This window comes from Sycon ciliatum, chromosome 12 (assembly GCF_964019385.1).
Source record: "Sycon ciliatum chromosome 12, ocSycCili1.1, whole genome shotgun sequence".
NCBI lineage: Eukaryota > Metazoa > Porifera > Calcarea > Leucosolenida > Sycettidae > Sycon > Sycon ciliatum.
The window spans coordinates 15,513,658-15,533,179 of NC_088654.1; the positions used below are offsets into that span (position 1 = coordinate 15,513,658).

Consider the following 19,522-nt stretch of genomic DNA (forward strand, 5'->3'; position numbering starts at 1 on the left):
CTGGGTCTGTGCTCGCTTAGGGTGGAGTGGTGTGCCAGCGAACGTGCTTCCATTCTAAGAGGCAACTTTTACTAGTTAGGTGAGACCAAAAAAATAGAGATTCCCGGGCCCTCCCGCACCAAAATCGAGCGAAAGCCAATTTTTTATATTTTTAAAGTTCATATACATGTACAGTACTGATCGTGTGACTAGATCTGTGACGTGGAGTCACACAAACCCGAGCTTGTACGGCTCCCTGGTGTACAGATGAGGGCCATCGTTGGCCGAAATATAGAACAATTGAACGGGTATTAAAACCGCGTACCTGTTGTCTGTAAAAAAATTGAATAAAAATTACCGGAAAATGCTGTAAAAAAAGTTCAACATGGCATGCACACATTATAGTCATGTACATACATGGGAAAAAAATAAATAATTAAATTCGCCCTCCCGCACCAATTTCAGATGGGTCCGGCCCGGGGATCTCGATTTATTTTGGTGTCGCCTCACTGTTTCAAATTTGGACTTCAAGGAGAATCTTTCGTATCTGGCTTGGAAGTGTTGAGTTTCGGAGAGAAAAGAGCAGTACGAGGCGTGTGGCCTCTAAATTCAAACTTTTACTGGATAACATCTACTGCTAAAGCTAGAAGAATACCAACACCACCATAGGTATGTCTGTTATATGTGCGTTGTGATCATTTCTGGCTGGATGCTCTTGGGCTGTGCTGTGTGTGTGTTGATTTTCAAACCTCCTTCCCGAAGAGAGAGAGATAGAGATAGAAAGAGAGAGTGTGTGAGAGAAAGAGAGAAACGCATACAGATGCACACACACACACCTCAGACCTCAGACATGCCCATCGCGGAAGCGATGATAGCGAACAGCTATGTTAGACATAGCAACTTGTGCTGGGATTACACCATTCAACACACACACACACACACACACACACACGCGCGCGCGTGCGTGCGCGCGCACGCACGCACGCGCACACGCACCCATACACACTCCACACACCATTTCACCTTTTGACACCCATCGCCGGAGACGATGATAGCGATGCCACAGCAGAAGCCATAGCAGCTTGTGCTGGGATTGCACCATTGAACAGCTTGCAAGGCTGAAGAATTGACCACGCACAGTCACACACACACACATACACACACACACACACACACACACACACGCATACACCCACACACTCACACACACACACACACACACAGACACACACACACACATACATACGCACACACACACACACACACACGCACACACACACACACACACACACACACACTCACACACACACACACACACACACACACACACACACATATATATACACACACACACACACACACACACACACACAGAAATGCACATTACTTACCTGGACTGATTGTGACTTCAACAGACTTCTTGGTCGGTGGAAAGCAACGGCTGACTTGCGTAGATGGACAAAATCGCCATCAGACACACCGATCAGAAAAAGAAGCAACAGGCTCGAAAAAATGGAGGACTCTACTGGCGACGAGCATGTATAGAATGATCGGATGGAACAGTCAATACACAAGAAAGTTACTGCCTACCTGCACCGGCTTGTCTCTTCTCTCCAAAGTAATTATTAGTTAGAACCAGCATTGATGATGTGTGTCGGCCTTCGACGACCACCTGTTCGAAGAGCTCAGGGAGCATCGCACGCGCAGGCACCTTGAAAACAAACGGAAGGTAACAATGAAACCTACATTGTAAAAAATGTGTCCAGACTTGGACGTATCCGGTATCGCACCACAAGAAAAGTAATGGTGAAGAAATCAGAAATCAGTTCTCAAACTTTCAAAGCCTCAAAAGACGTACATTTCTCAACGAACTCCAAGTCCAGCAGGATCCAGGTCGAAGAGGTGCAGGAAAAGGACTTGCAATGCTGATCTGCGCTCTAATACACACGTACAAACGTCTTCTGTCACTATGGAATATTTAACGCCGCTGACTTCAAGAGGGCACCGAGCACAGCGAACTCGATCTCACTATCAGTCTGGCAGAGGAGAAGGGAGCATCAAGCTGGCTGACCTGCCGACCCATCGCTCGCCATGGCTTCGCTTTGTCGAAGGGGGAATTCTGGGATGGCCTCTGCCTCCGTTACGGTTGGACCCCTTCTCGCCTGCCCGCCACCTGTGTTTGCGATAAGGCATTTACCACTGCTCGCGCCTTGTCCTGTCCCTTCGGTGGTTTCCCCTCGATCCGCCATAACGAGGTGCGCGACATACTGGCAAGCTCATTAAAGGGCGTCGCCCACAACGTCGCAGTGGAGCCACATCTCCAATCCCTGACCGGGGAGCAATTCCAGCTTCGGTCAGCATCAACCGAGGATCAATCTCGTTTGGATGTGGTGGCCAGTGGAGTTTGGGGGTGGGGGGGGAGGGGTGGTAGGTTCGAACGCACTTTTATTGATGTGCGGGTGTTTATCCCTTATGCGTCTTCGAACCGCACCTCCTCTCTCTTCGCCTGCTACCAGCACCACGAGCAAGCGAAACGGCATCGATACGATCTGAGAGTCCGAGAAGTGGAGCGGTCCACTTTTCTCCCCTTTGTGCTCTCTTCCACCGGAGGATTCGGCAAGGGTGCTGCTGCACTGGTGAGCCGGATTGCACACCTCCAATCGCTACGTGGGAGGGAGGCGTATTCTTTGCTAATTGCCCACCTCCGCTGCAGGCTGGCTTTCGCCCTGCTGCGTTCGAGTGTCATGTGTCTGCGTGGGGCTCGCCGAGTTTGGCAGCCTCCAATGGATAGCTGTGCCTCCCTGGCTGTCGTGGAGGCTAAGGTGTCTCGTTGAGCCTTGGCCCGTTATTGTGCGGACTATGCTATGCTTCTCTTACTCTCTGATCACGTGTGACGTCATCATTATCTGACTTGTTTATTTTTTACCAGGCGTGGCCCATCCCCTGATTTCATAGGGGACAAAAATTTTACGTTCTTCATTCACTATCAAGTATCATGCATTTGGTCTACAGTCGTAATAAAAGGACTCGTATTTAATTTCGCCGATTGGCATTGACCGGCAAAATCAGGGAAACTCAATCGCCAGCGAAAATTTGTTTATTTTCAGTATGCCGACATGGCAGGGAGAAGGAAATATTGTCTATGCCTCGAAGTCTCTGGCCTGTGTTCATTCAAGATAAAACGGTTCACACTTTCCAATGTTTCGATAAAGCCTGGAGATTTTTTTCGTTACACCCAGACACTGAGCATGTGTGACTTGAACCAACTATCACCTTGAATCACATCATCGGTTATGGAACAAAAAGGTTTTAGAGGCTGAATCAAGGTGGGTCACTCCCGCGGGCCCGCTATACGTGTGTTCTTATGGCAGTTGCGCGGGCAATGGGACGTATTCATCAATTTCCCGCCATTAGGTTTTGCGGGGCAAGTCCACTTCAACCGTACACGCCTTGATACCAACTCTGCATAAAAGGTCATGAACTTTATGAGGTCATACTCATAAATGTGCTATAATGAGTTGTACCTGCCAAGTATGGAGTGACTTGCCCCGCAATGCATGCCTCCCATTCTCCTTATAGAACCCCCATTGTACCCAGCTCAAGAGCATGAAGGATTGAAGCGCACACGAGCACAAAAATAGACGTGTTATACAGTACGGTTATCTTGGGTATTCAAGGATTTTTGAAAGAAAATGGGCAGATGCACATTAAAGACAGTCAAAGACTGCTTCAAGCACGGAATAACAGTTTAGGCGGTTGACAAGAAAAAAGGATGAGGGAAATGGTGGAGCAGATAGTATCCATGAAGTTAGCATTGAAGACTACTTGGTGCCTGCAAGGATAGATAAACACACGAGCAGACACACACACGAACAGACACACACACGAGCAGACACACACACACGAGCGAACACACGCACACAGAGAGTGTGGAGAATGTTTAGTGGTGGGCATGCAAATGTCCTGCTTCCTCCGCGTCATCGAAAGTGTCGCAGTTTGACTAGTGACTTGTCACTGACAACTCCATAAGCTAAACCATGCAAAACTTATTACACAGGATGATAGTCTGAAGGCTAGATTAACGCTCTAGGACAGTTGGACCGAGAGTTTTCACGCAGAGATGAAGGCCTCGTCGTCGCTGATGTCAATGGACACAAAAATATCGTTCCGAAATATTTCAAGGAAGGGTGTAAGTTGGTCGCGCCTCATCTTAAACGCTTTGAGTTTCTCCACAGGACAAGAGCTGCTATGCTTGTCGTCTGCTAGCTCTGGATGATTTCTACTTCACCACCAACAAAGTAAGAATACACGATCGTTGCGAGGTTGGTTGATTACCGTCGGCGGAATCACCTCGATCTTGAAATGAACTTTTTTTTAGCCGTGGCATGCCCATTTATTTGAGCTGTGTGGTCACAGCTCATGCAGGTAAGTGTACTATCACGACCAGTGCGCCCTCTTTTTCAGCATAACTGGTACGGCATCTGCGCGTGCATCACTAGCGCTACGTGTAGAGTCGACACGGCTCTTGCAGGTACAATCATGTACTGAGTGTCTCAGCCAGAGCGACAAATTGTATCGCTGTTGCATGCATTTAGTTTGCTGACCCCTCGATATTTCTCCAAGCGCTGCCATTTGTTCCACGGAGTCATTCTCACCCCAGCTAAGGTAAAACAGTGAAAAGGCTTTGAATGGCCATAAGCACAAGAACTGTGCAGGCTACAACGCCTGACTGATCTCAGCGAGTCGAAATTGCCATCGCAGCGACATCAGCGAAGAAATTGTGTCTACAGTCCATTTCAAAAACTATAGACGCGTACCTAGGCTAAATCCGTTATGCCAGCATCTATACCACATAAAATCTGTGATCACTTTGTGCATAAAATTTTCCAAATTGGGCGTCTGTTATCCAATCGTTTAGAGAGAGTAATTGTGGAGCGGACCCGAGCAATATTCCGAAAACTATTCTCAAAAAGTACCAGCTAAATTTGAAATATTTCAAAACCCCTACGCATCTATAGTTTTGAAATGGACTGTAGTTCAAAAAATTCAGCTTCCAATAACAGAAAGTAGAACTTTTCCGTCACCCTATACTGATGACTATCGCCAAGAGTACATAAACCAGAGTGTGCAACTCAGGATGGTTCCTGTGGGAGCGTAATTCGTGCTGTACGTCATTTCTGACGGCATGGTAAGCCACTGGTACGATGAAAAGTTGCGTAACCAGTCATGGTGGTGCAGGTCACTGAGTTCGTTCCGATTTCGGTTTTTTGATACAGATAGCCTGGTGAATTTACTTGCCGGTGGATGTACACAGTCACACAAAAACACCGAGATCCTGAAACAGGACGTCTGAAATCAAGCAAACTTGGCTGATTTCCGGGCCTTAGACCCACGAAAATTTGAGCTGTACGAAAGTCGCGGCTTGGCTGACCTCATCAGGGTGACGTAGTGCACGAACTGCGCTGTTTCAGATCTGATATGCACAGTTGCACACTCTGGTTTATGTACTCTTGCTATCGCCAGGAGTACATAACCCCCCAAGAGTGTGCAACTGCCTGCACAACCTCTATGCTGTGCTGCGACGGCAGAACTTCACATCACGTGACATGGTTCAAAGGGTTATGCTGGCAAACAGTGCAAAGTGACAACAAGAGAGTTGTACCCAAAGCTGGGCTGCGTACAACCCTGTATCTATCATGCACAGAGGGCAAATAATGTGACAGGTTTATCACGTGATGTGGAGTTCTGCCGTCGCAGACCCCATAGCTGGAGTTGCACACTCTTGGGGGTTATGTACTCTTGCTAACGCCTATGTCCGATTCCTTGCCTCTGGTACGAGTGCTGGTGAGTACGTACCCCGTTTTATATCAAAAGTCAAACTGCGACAATTTCGATGATGCGGAGGAAGTAAATGTTCGGTAACGCCTGGAGTATTAATTTGGACCAAAATGAGAACCCGACCAGATCACACTCCCAGAAAAGCAAATCTGCAATAGTGCCATAAAGTCGCACAAGAGCACCCCGCCTTGATTTTATCGCCAGCAAGAGTACATCATGGATAGACTGCATAACGTGAAATGTGCGTACAAGGTTTGTGTCGTATGACCTACCTAGAAGACACCACCTCCGCAATGCAACCACGAAAGGACGAGATGGTGGGGCGCTCTTGCGGTACTTTACTGTGTGTATAGGAGAGCCCATTAATTGCCACTGACAATAAAACGCTACCCCAAACCCCAGGTCTGGTATTCACAGAAAATAGCTCAAACTGAAAATGTCAGGTTTTTCTACTGAACAGGAGGCTGAAGCCCCACCCAACTACTGCCTGGATTAGTGATGCCAGGTAAGGCAACCCCCCCCCCCCCCACACACACACTTCAGTCTATTGGCCTGTGCATGGGATTTGCATTTGCGGCGGTAGAAAAATGAAAAACCCTGCACCCGCCTTTCCGGACCTGAGCTCAGACTATAACATTAGTCACCAGGTCAAGTTAATACAAAGTGTATGCGAGCACAGCATGTACGTGTACATGTATGCGAGCACAGACCTAGTCACCAGTGCTAGTCCCTGTTGACTTTCAGTGCCCCCAACCCCTGCAGGAAAGAAGATGGGAGAAAACACACACGCACACGCACACACACACACACACACACACACACACACACACACACACACCGGTACTAGTACTTACCGCGGGTGACCTTGACGTGAACGGTCTGCTGTGCGCTGCGATAGCAATCAACGACCTGCGTGATATCGGCTGGTGAGTTGCACTGCGGAGTGGACCCTAGCTGAGTGGGCCCTACGGAACACGTGTACGCGCCGGAATCGGCTGCCGTCACGTGCTGGAGGTGGATGTTAGTGAACGTGTTGCCCACCACTACATTCTGATCGCCGATCGGCCGGCCGCCGGGTCCAGTCCAAGACGGGCTGACGTTGTTCTTGTGACTGGGCATGTCCTCGACGTGGCACGACAGGAACACAAAACCGCCTGCAGTCACAGTCTGGTTGGCGGATACGTGAACCGTTGGCAGATCCGTGGGCCGATCTGACCGCAAGAGAACAGAAATCACAACAAAACAATGCCGGAAAAGCTTCCCCCGCTTTTATAACTGCCTCAACCTTATGGAAATTCATGATGCTAAATTATTACAGGTCTTCCAATAACCATGAAGTTGGTTGTTGCAACGTCGTGTGCTCCGGATGGCAGTCATGAGTCAGTCATGTGTGAAGAATCGCGTGTTCCTCGTTGGAACAACCAACTTCATGACTAATACCGCCAATAATTCAACTCATTTCACAATATTACAACGTTTCGGCAAACTGCCTTTATCGGGTTCATAATGATGTGCAAGCTCTCAAACCAGCATTGATAAAGGCCAACTTCCCTGTCAGTAAGAGTTGGGTGTGAGAAGAAGCAGCGTGATAAGAATTCAGCTACATGTACCGTAAAGTCCACTGCAAACGCCCACCCCATTTTTGCAAGATCTGCTGGCCTATGTGCACGGACCCCATGCTGTACGAAAGTGCATCTCACACCGTAGCGCGAGGAGTGCTTTGCTACGGTAAACTATGTCCATTTTCCGGGTTTCAAAATGTTTTTGGGCACCAGTTACAAGCTAGCTCCTAGTGATTTTATGATGTTGGTTGTTTTATTTCGCAAATCCAAACGGCAGTTAATTCGGAATAACAAGGTAGCGAAGAACAGGCTACTGCAGGAACCTTAGTACACTTCTGACGGTGTTTCAAGCCATCATTTCCCAATCACGCAACGCGCAAAGGCAAGGTTTTTTCGAGCACTTCAGAGTTTTCAACAAAATAGCAGCGACTTTGTAGGTGTAGCTTCTGTGACATCCCCCCTGTTCGACTTGCAACTGCAATACTGCGACGCTGAATGACGCTTCGTCAGAACAATCACCATTCCATTCTGAAAGCGCGACATCGTGGCACTGCAGAAATTTCATGATTTGAAAACCAGATGGATTCTACGGCATTACTTCATGGAGAACGAACTAATAACAAAGACGGCTCATTCATCGTATGAAAGGAAATCTCGACCAAAGTTTTTTTTTCTTTGCAACAAGATAATGACAATCACTTGTGCAGAGCCTCTTGGTAAAGTGGGATTCACAGAAGCTTTTTTTGCGATGCGACACGCGATCTGCGATGGATGCGTGCGATGCGATGCGAACTCGCGAAATACCATTCACAGAAGAAGTCAGCTTTGCGACAAAGTCTTGCTGATTTGGGTACGTCACCATGATATTCGCGCGGTTTGATACAACTTGTGCAAATTTATAGGCAACTCTTGAACCTTTGTACAACTTTGCTGTAGAAAAGGTCAAAAATCGTACGCCAAATCGCTTGTCGCATCGCATCGCAAAAGTTGAGCCAAGCTCAACTTCTGCGATGGCCCAGTTGCGTGGGGTGCGACATGGCTGCGATTTGGGGTTTCCCCGGTTTCGCGTCTGTCGCATCGCAAAAAAAGCTTCTGTGAATCCCGCTTAAGACATAGGCAGTTTGTAGGCATTTTAGTCGTTCTCGTATGCATTCGACCTTCATGCCAGTTTTCTACAACCATATTGACCTGGAAAAGACGAAAGTAGTATGAACCCGCTGGGGTGGGCGTTTGCACCGAACTTTACGGCAATACAATGGATTCCAGGTTTTATAACTTCCTGAAATTGTACCGAGAACGCATTATAGACGTAAGGGGCCGTCCAAGGTTACCAATAATATTTTCAAAACGAAATGTTTTCGTTTGGGGGTGGGTGGGTTTGATGGAGTTCGTTTTGAAAATAGACACCCTTAGGGCCTGGTCAGACTGCGGCAAAATCGAAATAATCCTAGGATTATAATCCGAATCTCCATAGTAACTTGCCGCCAGAGCGGCAAAAGCGAGAGTTGACGCTCCAAAAAAAAAGCAAGAACGGACCACGCTTTTCCGCTCCAAACAGGATTTGACGCTGATACGCCATTGACGCTGATAATCACTGATTTTTTCATCTCGATATCGAGGAGCTAATTGGCCACGGACAACAACAAAACTCATAAGGATGGTTGCAAGGATTGCACTGAAGGTGTTGGCGATCCCCAAGGTGAAGGAATTTGACGTCGTTCGTGGAGATTACCACTTGACGCTCGAAATGAAGTTTGAATTTTCACTCTCCCCACATCTGTAGTGTGATCGCGATTCAAATTCTGGACGCTGTTCCTTTTTCGTCAGGCAACCAAAATTTGCCGCAGTCTGACCAGGCCCTTAGCAAACAACGGTAATTTCACCTTGTGTAGCGTATATGGTGACAAAAATGGTTGAACCGCGCAAAATCAAAGCTACTCTCGTGGCAACAGCGTACTAAAAATAGCGTGCATCTTGCTAAAGGTCGAACCCAAATCACGGTATTTTCCCCCTTACGATAATACCGTTACAACATAACGTTTTTTGCTAAAGGTGTCTAATAATTATTGAATGTAGATGGAGAATGTCCAGTTACTTCTGGGTGTCGAAAATTGACATCAATATTTTATTGGAATTCGTTTTACCTGCAGAAAAGATGGGTGGGTGGGGGCTGAAAAATACTAAAACTTTTCGTTTTGTAAAAACAATCGATAACCCCGGACGGCCCCTAAAGCAATTCTCTCTCTCTCTCTCTCTGAGGAACTTGGGTGGACCACCCCTCGCCAATGGCACTGTACATTTCAAATGAGCTATTTGAAACCTGTACGGTAGGCGAGGAAATTAAAAGTAATCCTTTTTAATCTCCTGTAATGCCCAGTATAGTAAAACCAAGAGAACATAACCCCCAGAGTATGCAACGCCTGATCCAGCTCTGCATATGGTCTTGGTCTTGGTCGAGCGTAGTCAGATCTTTGCTTCATAATACCGTACACATCTGAGGGGAACCCGGCGAGTCGCGGGTACTCTCGGATCAAAAACCTGCCTCGAGACCGGGCTTGCGGTTGTGTGGAGTGTACGCATGACATAAGAAGATCCGATTCTGCTCGACCAAGACCGTATGCAGAACTGGATCGGCGTTGCACACTCTTGGGGGGGGGGGGGTATGTACTCTTGGTAAAACCTGTCAAGGCGACCACCTGTCCCAGAAGACCATTGCAACCAGGACCACGGGATGATATTACCAGTCAAATGACCCTGGATAAGGAGACCACCTGGCAATGGAGATCACGTTTTGAATGTCCCTTTAGTGGTCGTCTTGGACAGCTGTTTCACTCTATTCAAAACGTCAATAGATGATATGGGCCACAACCGGCTAAAACATGTCTTAGGGTGAAAATTTTCAAATTTTGTTTTCCTCCAGAAAACAGTTCTTGGGACCTTACTTGACCTCTTGAAGGTGATACAGGGCAGAAAAGTAGTCTACAAGTGCCCCAAACACTGCTTTCAAAATATGTACTTTGAAATAGAAAATGACAGTTTTCGCACAGTCTGACACAAAGAGACAAACTATTACTTAATGGCTTTTGTGGCGGAGCACAATACAACGGAACTAAAGATGTTGACACCGACTTGAGCATGTCAACGACATCAGTTCAAAGGCATGGCCCAAGTTCTTCCTGGAAAGCAACACGATGCGCTGGGCGACGTTGCACTTGCATACTCTCTCGATTCTGGCAGTGACACTTTCGATCGTCGCCTGCGTTTCCGAGACTGCGTCAGACGCCTCATGAGAGCTGAACGCAAGTAACGTCGTAAGGCAGCCGGTTCGCCGCCTAAATGATTATGTACTAGCCCACAACTTGTGCCTCTTCGCTACTGGAGACGACGGGGACGAATCAGCTTCGCTGTCGACATCAACATCAATGAGATCCCAACAAATTGTCAGCGTCGCTCTGCAGACCCGCCGCCACGGACTTGCAGACACCTGAACAAACCTGGGCCATGCACAGCGATCGTCTGGCCGTGCGAGCTACTCTAGTATCCCTAGATGCGGACATTGTCAGTCTTTGCTCGCCAGCTACTTGAAGTAGAACGCCAAACAAGTGTTTGAACAACAAATTGAGAAGATGATCGCCACATCATGAATCATTTGAATGAAGTGCAGAGAGAACGCGCTCCAAAAACACATTTTTTTTCATTTCGTCATTTCCCAACTTTTTTACGAAACCCCAAAGACATGTTTTAGCTGATCGCGGCCCATATGCCAAATAACGTGCAACTAGACTTGAGAGGGCATCGCACACAAGTTGCATACAAATTATACTACAATGTGTACATTGCAGGCCCTGAGCTCTGCAGGAATGCAAGTCACAGGTAACCGTACAACTTTGAACTTTGTATGCAACTACTCTGCAATGCCATCTCAAGTCAAGTTGCACGTTATTTGGCATATCATCTATTTTGTTTACTGCATAGAGAAGCACTGTGAGATGCACATACACACTGTCTAGCCAACAGGGTACAGTGTGCCTATGGCCAGATTCTGGTCAACATCTGACAGAGAAGGATCATGGAGGAAAAGTGTCCCCAACTACCACAATTGACTTTCGTTTGTTTACTCTCGTTATAAAGCAATGTACGAGCCCATATGTACGAGCCCATACAGTTGAGAACTACATGAGGAAACCAGACACTATAAGTGTTCACACAGTCCAACTCGCTTTACATACCTACGACAGAGATGTCAATGGACTGCGGGCTGGGTGTCTGGCGCAAATATGGGCCCTGGTAGTAATGGGCGCGACAGAGATACTTGCCCGCGTCACTGTGGGCCAGAAGACCGGCGGAGCTGAATCCAAACGGCAGCGAGGTAACTCTGGCAGTACTTTGGACTCTTTTGATGACCTTGCTATCTTTGTACCACTCCAAAGATTCGGCATTGCTTTCTGTGAGAACGCACGTCTTGTCGAAATGGATCGAGGCCAGAGGGATACCGGCCACAAATGTGAGGTGGACGCCGCCTCCAGAGATGTGCACCTTTGGCCAAGGGATTTCTAAACCGGAGCAGATGAAAAGAAGGGACGCAGGTCAACACGGGGCAACAAGTACACATTGGATAATCTTGCAAACCAATGTGAATTAGTGCACATACCACTGTGCAGCCATTATTCTAACGAGGCGCATTAATGTACAAGCAGAAATATTCGTCTGGAATTTAATTTCGTCTTTTTCGTCCAAGGAGCTTTTGGACTAAATTAAATGCCGGACGAATGTCGATTTGTCCAGCTTTCCAATACACTCTTATGATCCATGGACGAAATTTACAACTGGACGAACTCCCTTTCTTTGAAGTTGGACAAAATTATTGACCGACGAAATTTCCTGCCTATACAGTATAACCATTTCCTAAAACTGACTGGTTTACGTGCATAAAAATGTAACGATTCTTACTCAATAGGACAGTATATGTATCGATTTCTGTAAAACGATTTCTCCTCGTTAACTCGTTAGAATTAAAACTTATGTGTAGCACTCAGTAGTCCACCAGCTCTCTATAATTGGGCGCTTTCGATTCCACGCATTACAGTCAATTCTAGAATTAGTTTTTTATTGTTGATGCACAGTTCGATTACACGAAAAGTTACAAATTCCGTCATTAGAATTGATTTTATCCGATTCCGTCAATTCTGAAGAGAGGGCGGAATTTCTCTAAGTCTGGCGCCAGAATTGCACAGTTACCGGTCTGGTCTTGCATGATTCAAGTCAAGGAAGAGCCTCCCTGGCCGGTGTGACGCGAAAGCAGGGCTACAACTCCATGTAGTTGCTACTTTTGTCTTCCCGAAAAGCTAATTGCCGCTGTTGAGTTTACGCTGGGAGCTGATTATTAGACCAAATCATTTTGGGTGGTCCTTTCGCCCACGAGTTCAGCTTTATCGAAGCCCAATAGTGCTGCCGATATGGAGCCTTCGATCGAAAGCGCCCATTATGTGTTCACTCCTCCATATGTCACCACCTGTTTACTTCGTGCCTATATGGCTGCATTGCGACTTTCTCTATAGAACTCCTGCTCACTCTCTATATAACTTTCTCTATAATATATCTTCACTCAGGTTGAGACTTTCTCTGTGTGAAACTCAGATAGCGAACTTCTCCATACAAAACCCGGGTCACACAGGGGAATTCTTGGCTTTGGTGATAGACACCATCTCCAGCACTACATCAACAAGACAAAGCAATATCATGGGCAGATTCCGGAGCAAAGTATGCTAGCAGCCATAATGCCGTCATTGATTCCTACTACACAGCACTCTATGCTTTGAAATACATGTGGCGTGCAACGAGCTGTCTACACGGTATAAGAGGGTGATCATAGCTTCCAGATCGCCCTCTGTTTCCTCATCACTGCTCCTGTTTTCTTCCCGTTGGTCCACACTTATAGAATATCATGGCTTCTACTCTACCTGCTGTGTCAGAATTTATGAATTGGGATGTGGGCGTCGAAGTTAGCCTGCGAGGATGGAGAGGTACACCTTCCTAAAATCATGATCTAGGGTTTGGACCTCGACGATTATGGTGATGTGCAAGATGATTGCCTCGTGGTTCAACTAATGGATGGCCGGTGGAGGATGTATATCTGAGCGGGGAAAGCCAAGCGGCACCTGTCAGAGACTTGGCGAGGTGCAATGAGGGCGATGTCAACCCCAAATGTTCGGCACCGAAGTTACCGAAAGTGAAACATCAAAAAATTCTGCTTTTACAGTAGGAGGAGGCGAGGGGGGGGGGGGGGCGGAGGAAATGACCAGGTTGGGTGAACAGAACATTTAGGGTTACAGAGGGTCGTTTCCTAATTTGATGAGATGTGTCAGTAGTTATACTGAGTTATATGAGTATCGAACGGACGAACAGTACGGAAACATGAAAGTGCACCAAAACCCCATCAAACTACAATGCGTACGTACCTTCACCATGGGCAGGAGCTGAGGCAAACACTAGCAGTGCAGCAAGGACTGGTGCGAACAATCCTGTTGGCATCCCCATTCTGAATTTCTAGAAGGTTTCTAGATGCAGACCACAGTTCACAAAAAATCAAAGAAACTCGGTATGAATTTAAATCCCAAAAGCCACCTAGAGTGGCTAGATTTGTGAGAAAACTGCACAATTGGGGTGTCATCGATTGGCGAATCTGGGGCACTATCGATTGGGCAAATCCCGAGCAGGTGGGCTCTGAGTGAGCATGATCGTTTGGCCGGATCCGGCTGAATCTGGAGTCGATGTACTTGGAGTGCACTTGCTCGGGATTCGCCCAATCGACCATGCCGTAAGTACACGTACATGGCAAACACGCTAAACAAATTCCAAAGATAAAAGAGTGTTCTGCTGCGGATGGATCCGCGCACGACCGCAGACGGGCCTACCCTCATTAGTAGACCAATGTATGGGGGACAACTTGCCAGTTCTGATTTCTTACTTTTACGATGAGGTGCAGCACCAGTAATGGGGTATCCACACGACACGCACTTGCACGTTTTACAGGGAGTGACTGTGTGGATTCACGCAGCTGCACTCGACTACAGGCACGTTTGCATTTTTGAATGCTTCACCGACCAGTAGCCATGGGTATTTCAAATTGTCAAAACACGCATACAATAGTTATCATGCTCTGAAGAGCCACGTTAGTAAATCAAGTTTTGTTTCGGGCTTTTTGGTGTAAATGTACTCGTGCACGCCTGGGTTATCCTGTAAGTGGGCAGCTAGCTCGGTTGCACTTTTCAGTCACTTTTCTCGTTCACAGGTAAAATACCATAAAAACTTTCTGGTGCACGTGGATTTGCCTGTCGTGTGAATACCCCGTAACGGTCTTTCAGAACCGCTCACAGACCGGTTTTTATTGCAGTGTTTTTCTTTTCTTTTTTTTTTTAAATATTTTACTGCCAGAAGTCGTCTTCATATAAGCAGGCAGATATGCCTGTTTGTTGTGCGACTTTAACCCATTGAACGCTGATGACGTCTATAGACGTCATTGAAAATGCCCCACATGCCAGATAACGTCTATAGACGTCATGGGATATATAGTGATTTCTGGCACTGTCTGGTGTGTAAAAGCACTGTTAGTCAGTTGGATCATGATCCTGTCAGTTTGCTGCTCGAATCGCGCCTGGAATACAGTTCACTGCCCGTGCCACCAGAGGTCAGGATGCCTGCAATCTGCCCCTTCCCAACATCCGCAGTACTTCGGGATCTCACAGACCAGTTTTTGCTGCTGCTAAGTTGTGGAATCTTTTGCCCTCGTCCTTAAAGTCATGCCCTACCACGTGCCGATTCAAGCGTTCATTGAAAGTTTGCTTTCATGGCTTATGCCAGGTAGTTCCCTATCCCGAGAGTTCTCCATACTCACTGTTTTCTTTACTCCACCTATCCAGGTTATCTTAGATTTTATCCGTTTGGGGATGATTGTCTTTGGATTTGCAATGCATTCATAAAACAAACACAGAATAGATGTACTTCGGAATCTCACTGCCTAGCATTCCCCTCTAGTTGGCCTGACCTAGCACATCTCAACTCTCACGTCCATTGAAAGTCTACTTTCATGACCAATGTTGATGATCCAAGGAGAGATTCCTAGACTCACCGTTTTCTTTACTCCCCATAATCCAGGATAACTAATGGTGTTCTTAATCTTTTCTCCCTTTCCATCGTCATCATAACATTGGGCATGATTGCCCGTTTGACTTGCGATGTAAAATAAAAGCAATACATACATAAACTCGGGTATTGAGCCAAGAATAAAAGTAGAAAGGAAAAGGACGTATGGAAACGAGTTATGAGTAACTATCCACCACTGTAACTAGATACTATATACAGTCAGTCAGTGCCTTCCCCTCTTTGGTCTTTCCATAACCTTGAACCTTCCAAGTTGGAAGGCTGTCGGTTAGCACGACGGAGATGTGTTGAAGCTAGGTGTCAGGACGTCGAATGTCTCAGTACTAGACATCCTTAGCAAAAGTACGATAACGCTAACTTTTACGGTACTCACTCCCAGCCGTGACAAAAGACGTTATCGGATAACGGAAAAACGTTATAGAGCTCAAAATAACGGGCCGACGTTCGTTATGGAAATTCTGCAAAAAATGCAAAAACTCGCATTGTTTTGTAACTGGCGGGAGATAAAAAGCACGTCGTGCAGATCGAGATGAGATCGAGAGTCGAGATTGCTTCCTCTTGTGACATTTAGCTTTTTTGGCGAGTTTTGCCTTTCAGTTGACAATTTCTGCGTTTTCTGCTTCGTGCCTTTCTCCCTCTATCCCATCTGGGAAACAAAGGACCAGTTCCACGGCACTCCTGAGGAAGAAATTCATCGGCCTCTCCCAGACGTGCTGGAGCTGGAGAACCCTTACAGTCTTCGGTGCTGCGTTTAGGAAAGGGTTTCCAACGACCTGGGAACAGCGAAAACTCATTTTCGCCGTGCTTTTGCTATTCCAGAGTAAAAGACCTCGCCAAGGTATTCTTTCGGAACGACAGCAAACCAATCCCTGGTTCAAAATTTTGAATTTCCCGTATCTGTTTCCACGAAAATTCATATCGCCATGGTTGTCACGACTACTTCGTCTCAACTATAACGTACTTTGTGCTAAGGAAAAAGTCAGCTTGAACGATCCGAAGTACGGAAAGGTTTGCGTTTACGTTAGCGTTTTTTTTTAGCTAAGGATATCTACTCTGTCAGTTTTGTGCCTAGTTGTTGCACTTTCTGACTGTATATAGTATCTAGCTACAGTGGTGGATAGTTACTCATAACTCGTTTCCATATGTCCTTTTCCTTTCTACTTTTAATACATACATACAATACATATGTACGGTGATCACCTCTCAGTCTTATGCCAATCTAATGGACGATTCAGACTACGGCCAACTGTGACCACGGTTCTACGACTCAGATGGATTTGATCAAGGATTGTGCATAACATTTTGATTCACGACTGCATCACCATGGAAATTCAAGTGTACACGTGATTTTGGTCGTAGTCTGAATCGCCTATAACCCACCAGGTGGAAACAGTTCCGAGCCAATCGTCGAACTTCAGGCTGGTATTTGGGATCACAAAACGGGAAACACGTCAGAGGCCATCTTGAATCACGCTACGTCATCAGATACCCGCACGTGATGCGGGGCCGCGAGATCGCGACTGCGCAAAAGTTTACTTCCTAGTGCAGTCTTTGACCTAGCTGCAAGAGCAAGTGCTAGTTTTTATCATAGTTTTATTTTTTGGTGGTGCTTGAACTGGTTCGAACTGCTTCCCTTCTACTTTCTTTGACAGAGCGAGTGCTGTTAGGGTTTCCTGTTGTCAGTTTGTATCCACCACCGGTCTTGTATGTCAGTGCTTGTACAAGGAGGTGTTCAGTAGTTATTTTCAGTCCGCACCATGGATCGCATCCAGGGTAGGAAATCGCACTCTGACCGGCTTGACTATCCCTATTCGAGAAAGAAGCGAACTAGTGGCCAGTTCGGCTCAGTATCATGGCCAGCTGGACGTAGATCAGATCGCCCCGAGGTCGAACAAACCGACAGTAGTCCTGAAATCTTTACCTCGCAGAACATTGACGATGTGGAGCGCGGTGTTCAAGAACAAGGAACCATGGTAATAATTGGATTCGCTCCAGAAAAATTATTCTCGTGGTTCCCGGTTCCTTTCCCAATATTTCCTATGGTCTGCCGGGATACGTGCATCACGCTGAAGCCTAGATGAATAAGATTGTAAGTCAGTCTTCTCTCTAGCTCAAGATTTTGCGAACATGTTAGCAGTGAACAATAAAAGCAAAGGACACAGTGCAACAAATGGAAAATGCACGTTTCCTTCTTTTCCTTGCCGTGCGCACTGCACTGTCACAGTCAGCAGTTCTGACTGGAAGGTGTCTTCCGTTTGTGAAAGAACCAGCGCAAGTTGCGCGTGGCGCGGCGTCCTTCAAAACGACACAAGTGAGCTCCACATGAGCCGATTTTGACATTTGATGGCTCAAAATTTTCAGTAGGAGATGCTCCATACTTTCACCGAAGCGAATTTCGCCAAAACGATCCTAGAGGTGAGACACGTTTACCGAGTTTGAGGGTGTTATTTGACGTCTAAATTGCGAAAATCAAAAAATCCTTCGGTGAATCCCTTTGCCCACATATGAACTCGGTGCCTGCAAAATCTCAACCTGCTAGAGAGAACTGTGGCTCACTTGCGTGGATTTGAACAGGCCAGAGTCGACGCGAAGTACGGCAAGATTCTCTGTACACAGCATGGTGTGACACATGTCACGTGAACCAAGATGGCGCCCACGTGTTTCTGTGCAAGTACTAGCCCTGAATTTAATTACTTGTCTCGTAATACAAAAGTTAGCACAGCTCGTGTCATCTGTCAACCTAAAACTGTACAATGCCTATAGTATCCGAATAGTACGAAGTGAATGCACAACTTACAATAAAGATGAGTTGCTGTGAGCGTCTGATCGCCGAATCCACTGGTATTCTGTGGCAGCGTGCCAGCCGATAAACAACACGAGTCCAGGAGAAATCCAAAGACTATCGTAACTCTCGCAGCGTTTGCTTTTCTCTGACAATTGGAGACTCTTGTTCTAACACAACTAAGGCACTAAAACCTACTGCTTTCTCTTTTTGTTTGTAAAAGTGACTGCTGATCCGGGTGCGGCGATGTCCTTTTTCAAGGCTGAAGAGAAAGCGCCAAAGTACCATAGTGGCGCTACTACAGCGACGCAGTGTAGGACTGCAATGCAACTGCATGCGACAGTTGTTGGAGATCCAACAGTTGCAGCAGGTGCACTCGCAAACTGTGTAACGACGACATATTTTTACTACATCCTGATCCGTGCACATGATGGGTTTGCATACAATATGCGCGTATACTCTCGATACAACGAAATAATTTTAAAGAAAAAGAAAACATGCGCGTATGCTAGATGCTGGGCTTGCAAGAAAACTTTGCACGTGTACGTGTACTACTACTGTACGATGGAAATATTTGGATTGCGCCGGCGGGTGTTTGCAACCGCGCGCGCAAGAGGCAAGATCACCAGGTCACTGGGTTCATGAACTTGGTTCATTTACACGGTACGCGGAACAAAACGTAAAAGTTGTACACCAAAACGGAAGAAAACCAAAACGCTGGCCAAGGAGGACGAATTTTAAAACGGAAGTGTTCTGCCGGATAAATTTGGGCGTGGAAACAGTCGAGGGCATCGTTCGTCCCCTTGGTGTTTTGTGCCTCCGGTGGTCAAGGCAAGGCTGCCTCTGCTTTCCTCAAGCGCATTGCATCAATGCTGGCTGAGAAGCGGAAGGAACCGTTCTCCATGGTGATGGCTCACCTTCGTTGCCGCCTAGGGTTTGCCCTCATCAGATCGGCGATTGCAAGCTTAAGAGGTCATCGATCCAGGCGAGCACCTTTGGATCAGCAGCTGGAGTGCCCCTCAGCTCTAGTGAATGCTGAGTGTCGTCTGGGTTAACCCTCACCTCTTGTTATATGGCTGTATTGTTTTCGCTATTAGTTAGTTTTCTTTGTTATGATTTCTTTTTTTTCTTTTTCTTTTTTACCAGGCGTGGGCCATCCCCTGAATTCATAGGTGCCAAACATTCTTTTTTCTTTAGTTTT

At 46.7% G+C, this 19,522-nt stretch overlaps 1 protein-coding gene across 1 annotated transcript; it reads right to left on the reverse strand.

Moving 5' to 3' along the window:
• Nucleotides 1-3,618: 3,618 nt before the first annotated feature.
• LOC135828353 (uncharacterized) lies at nucleotides 3,619-18,644 on the reverse strand. The gene is made up of 5 exons (XM_065340804.1): nucleotides 18,337-18,644; nucleotides 13,838-13,936; nucleotides 11,609-11,932; nucleotides 6,672-7,028; nucleotides 3,619-3,811 (listed from the first exon to the last, which is right to left on the reverse strand). Exons 2-5 carry the CDS (start codon nucleotides 13,914-13,916, stop codon nucleotides 3,801-3,803), a joined length of 771 nt encoding a protein of 256 aa, XP_065196876.1. The 5' UTR covers nucleotides 13,917-13,936; nucleotides 18,337-18,644; the 3' UTR covers nucleotides 3,619-3,800.
• Nucleotides 18,645-19,522: the final 878 nt, after the last annotated feature.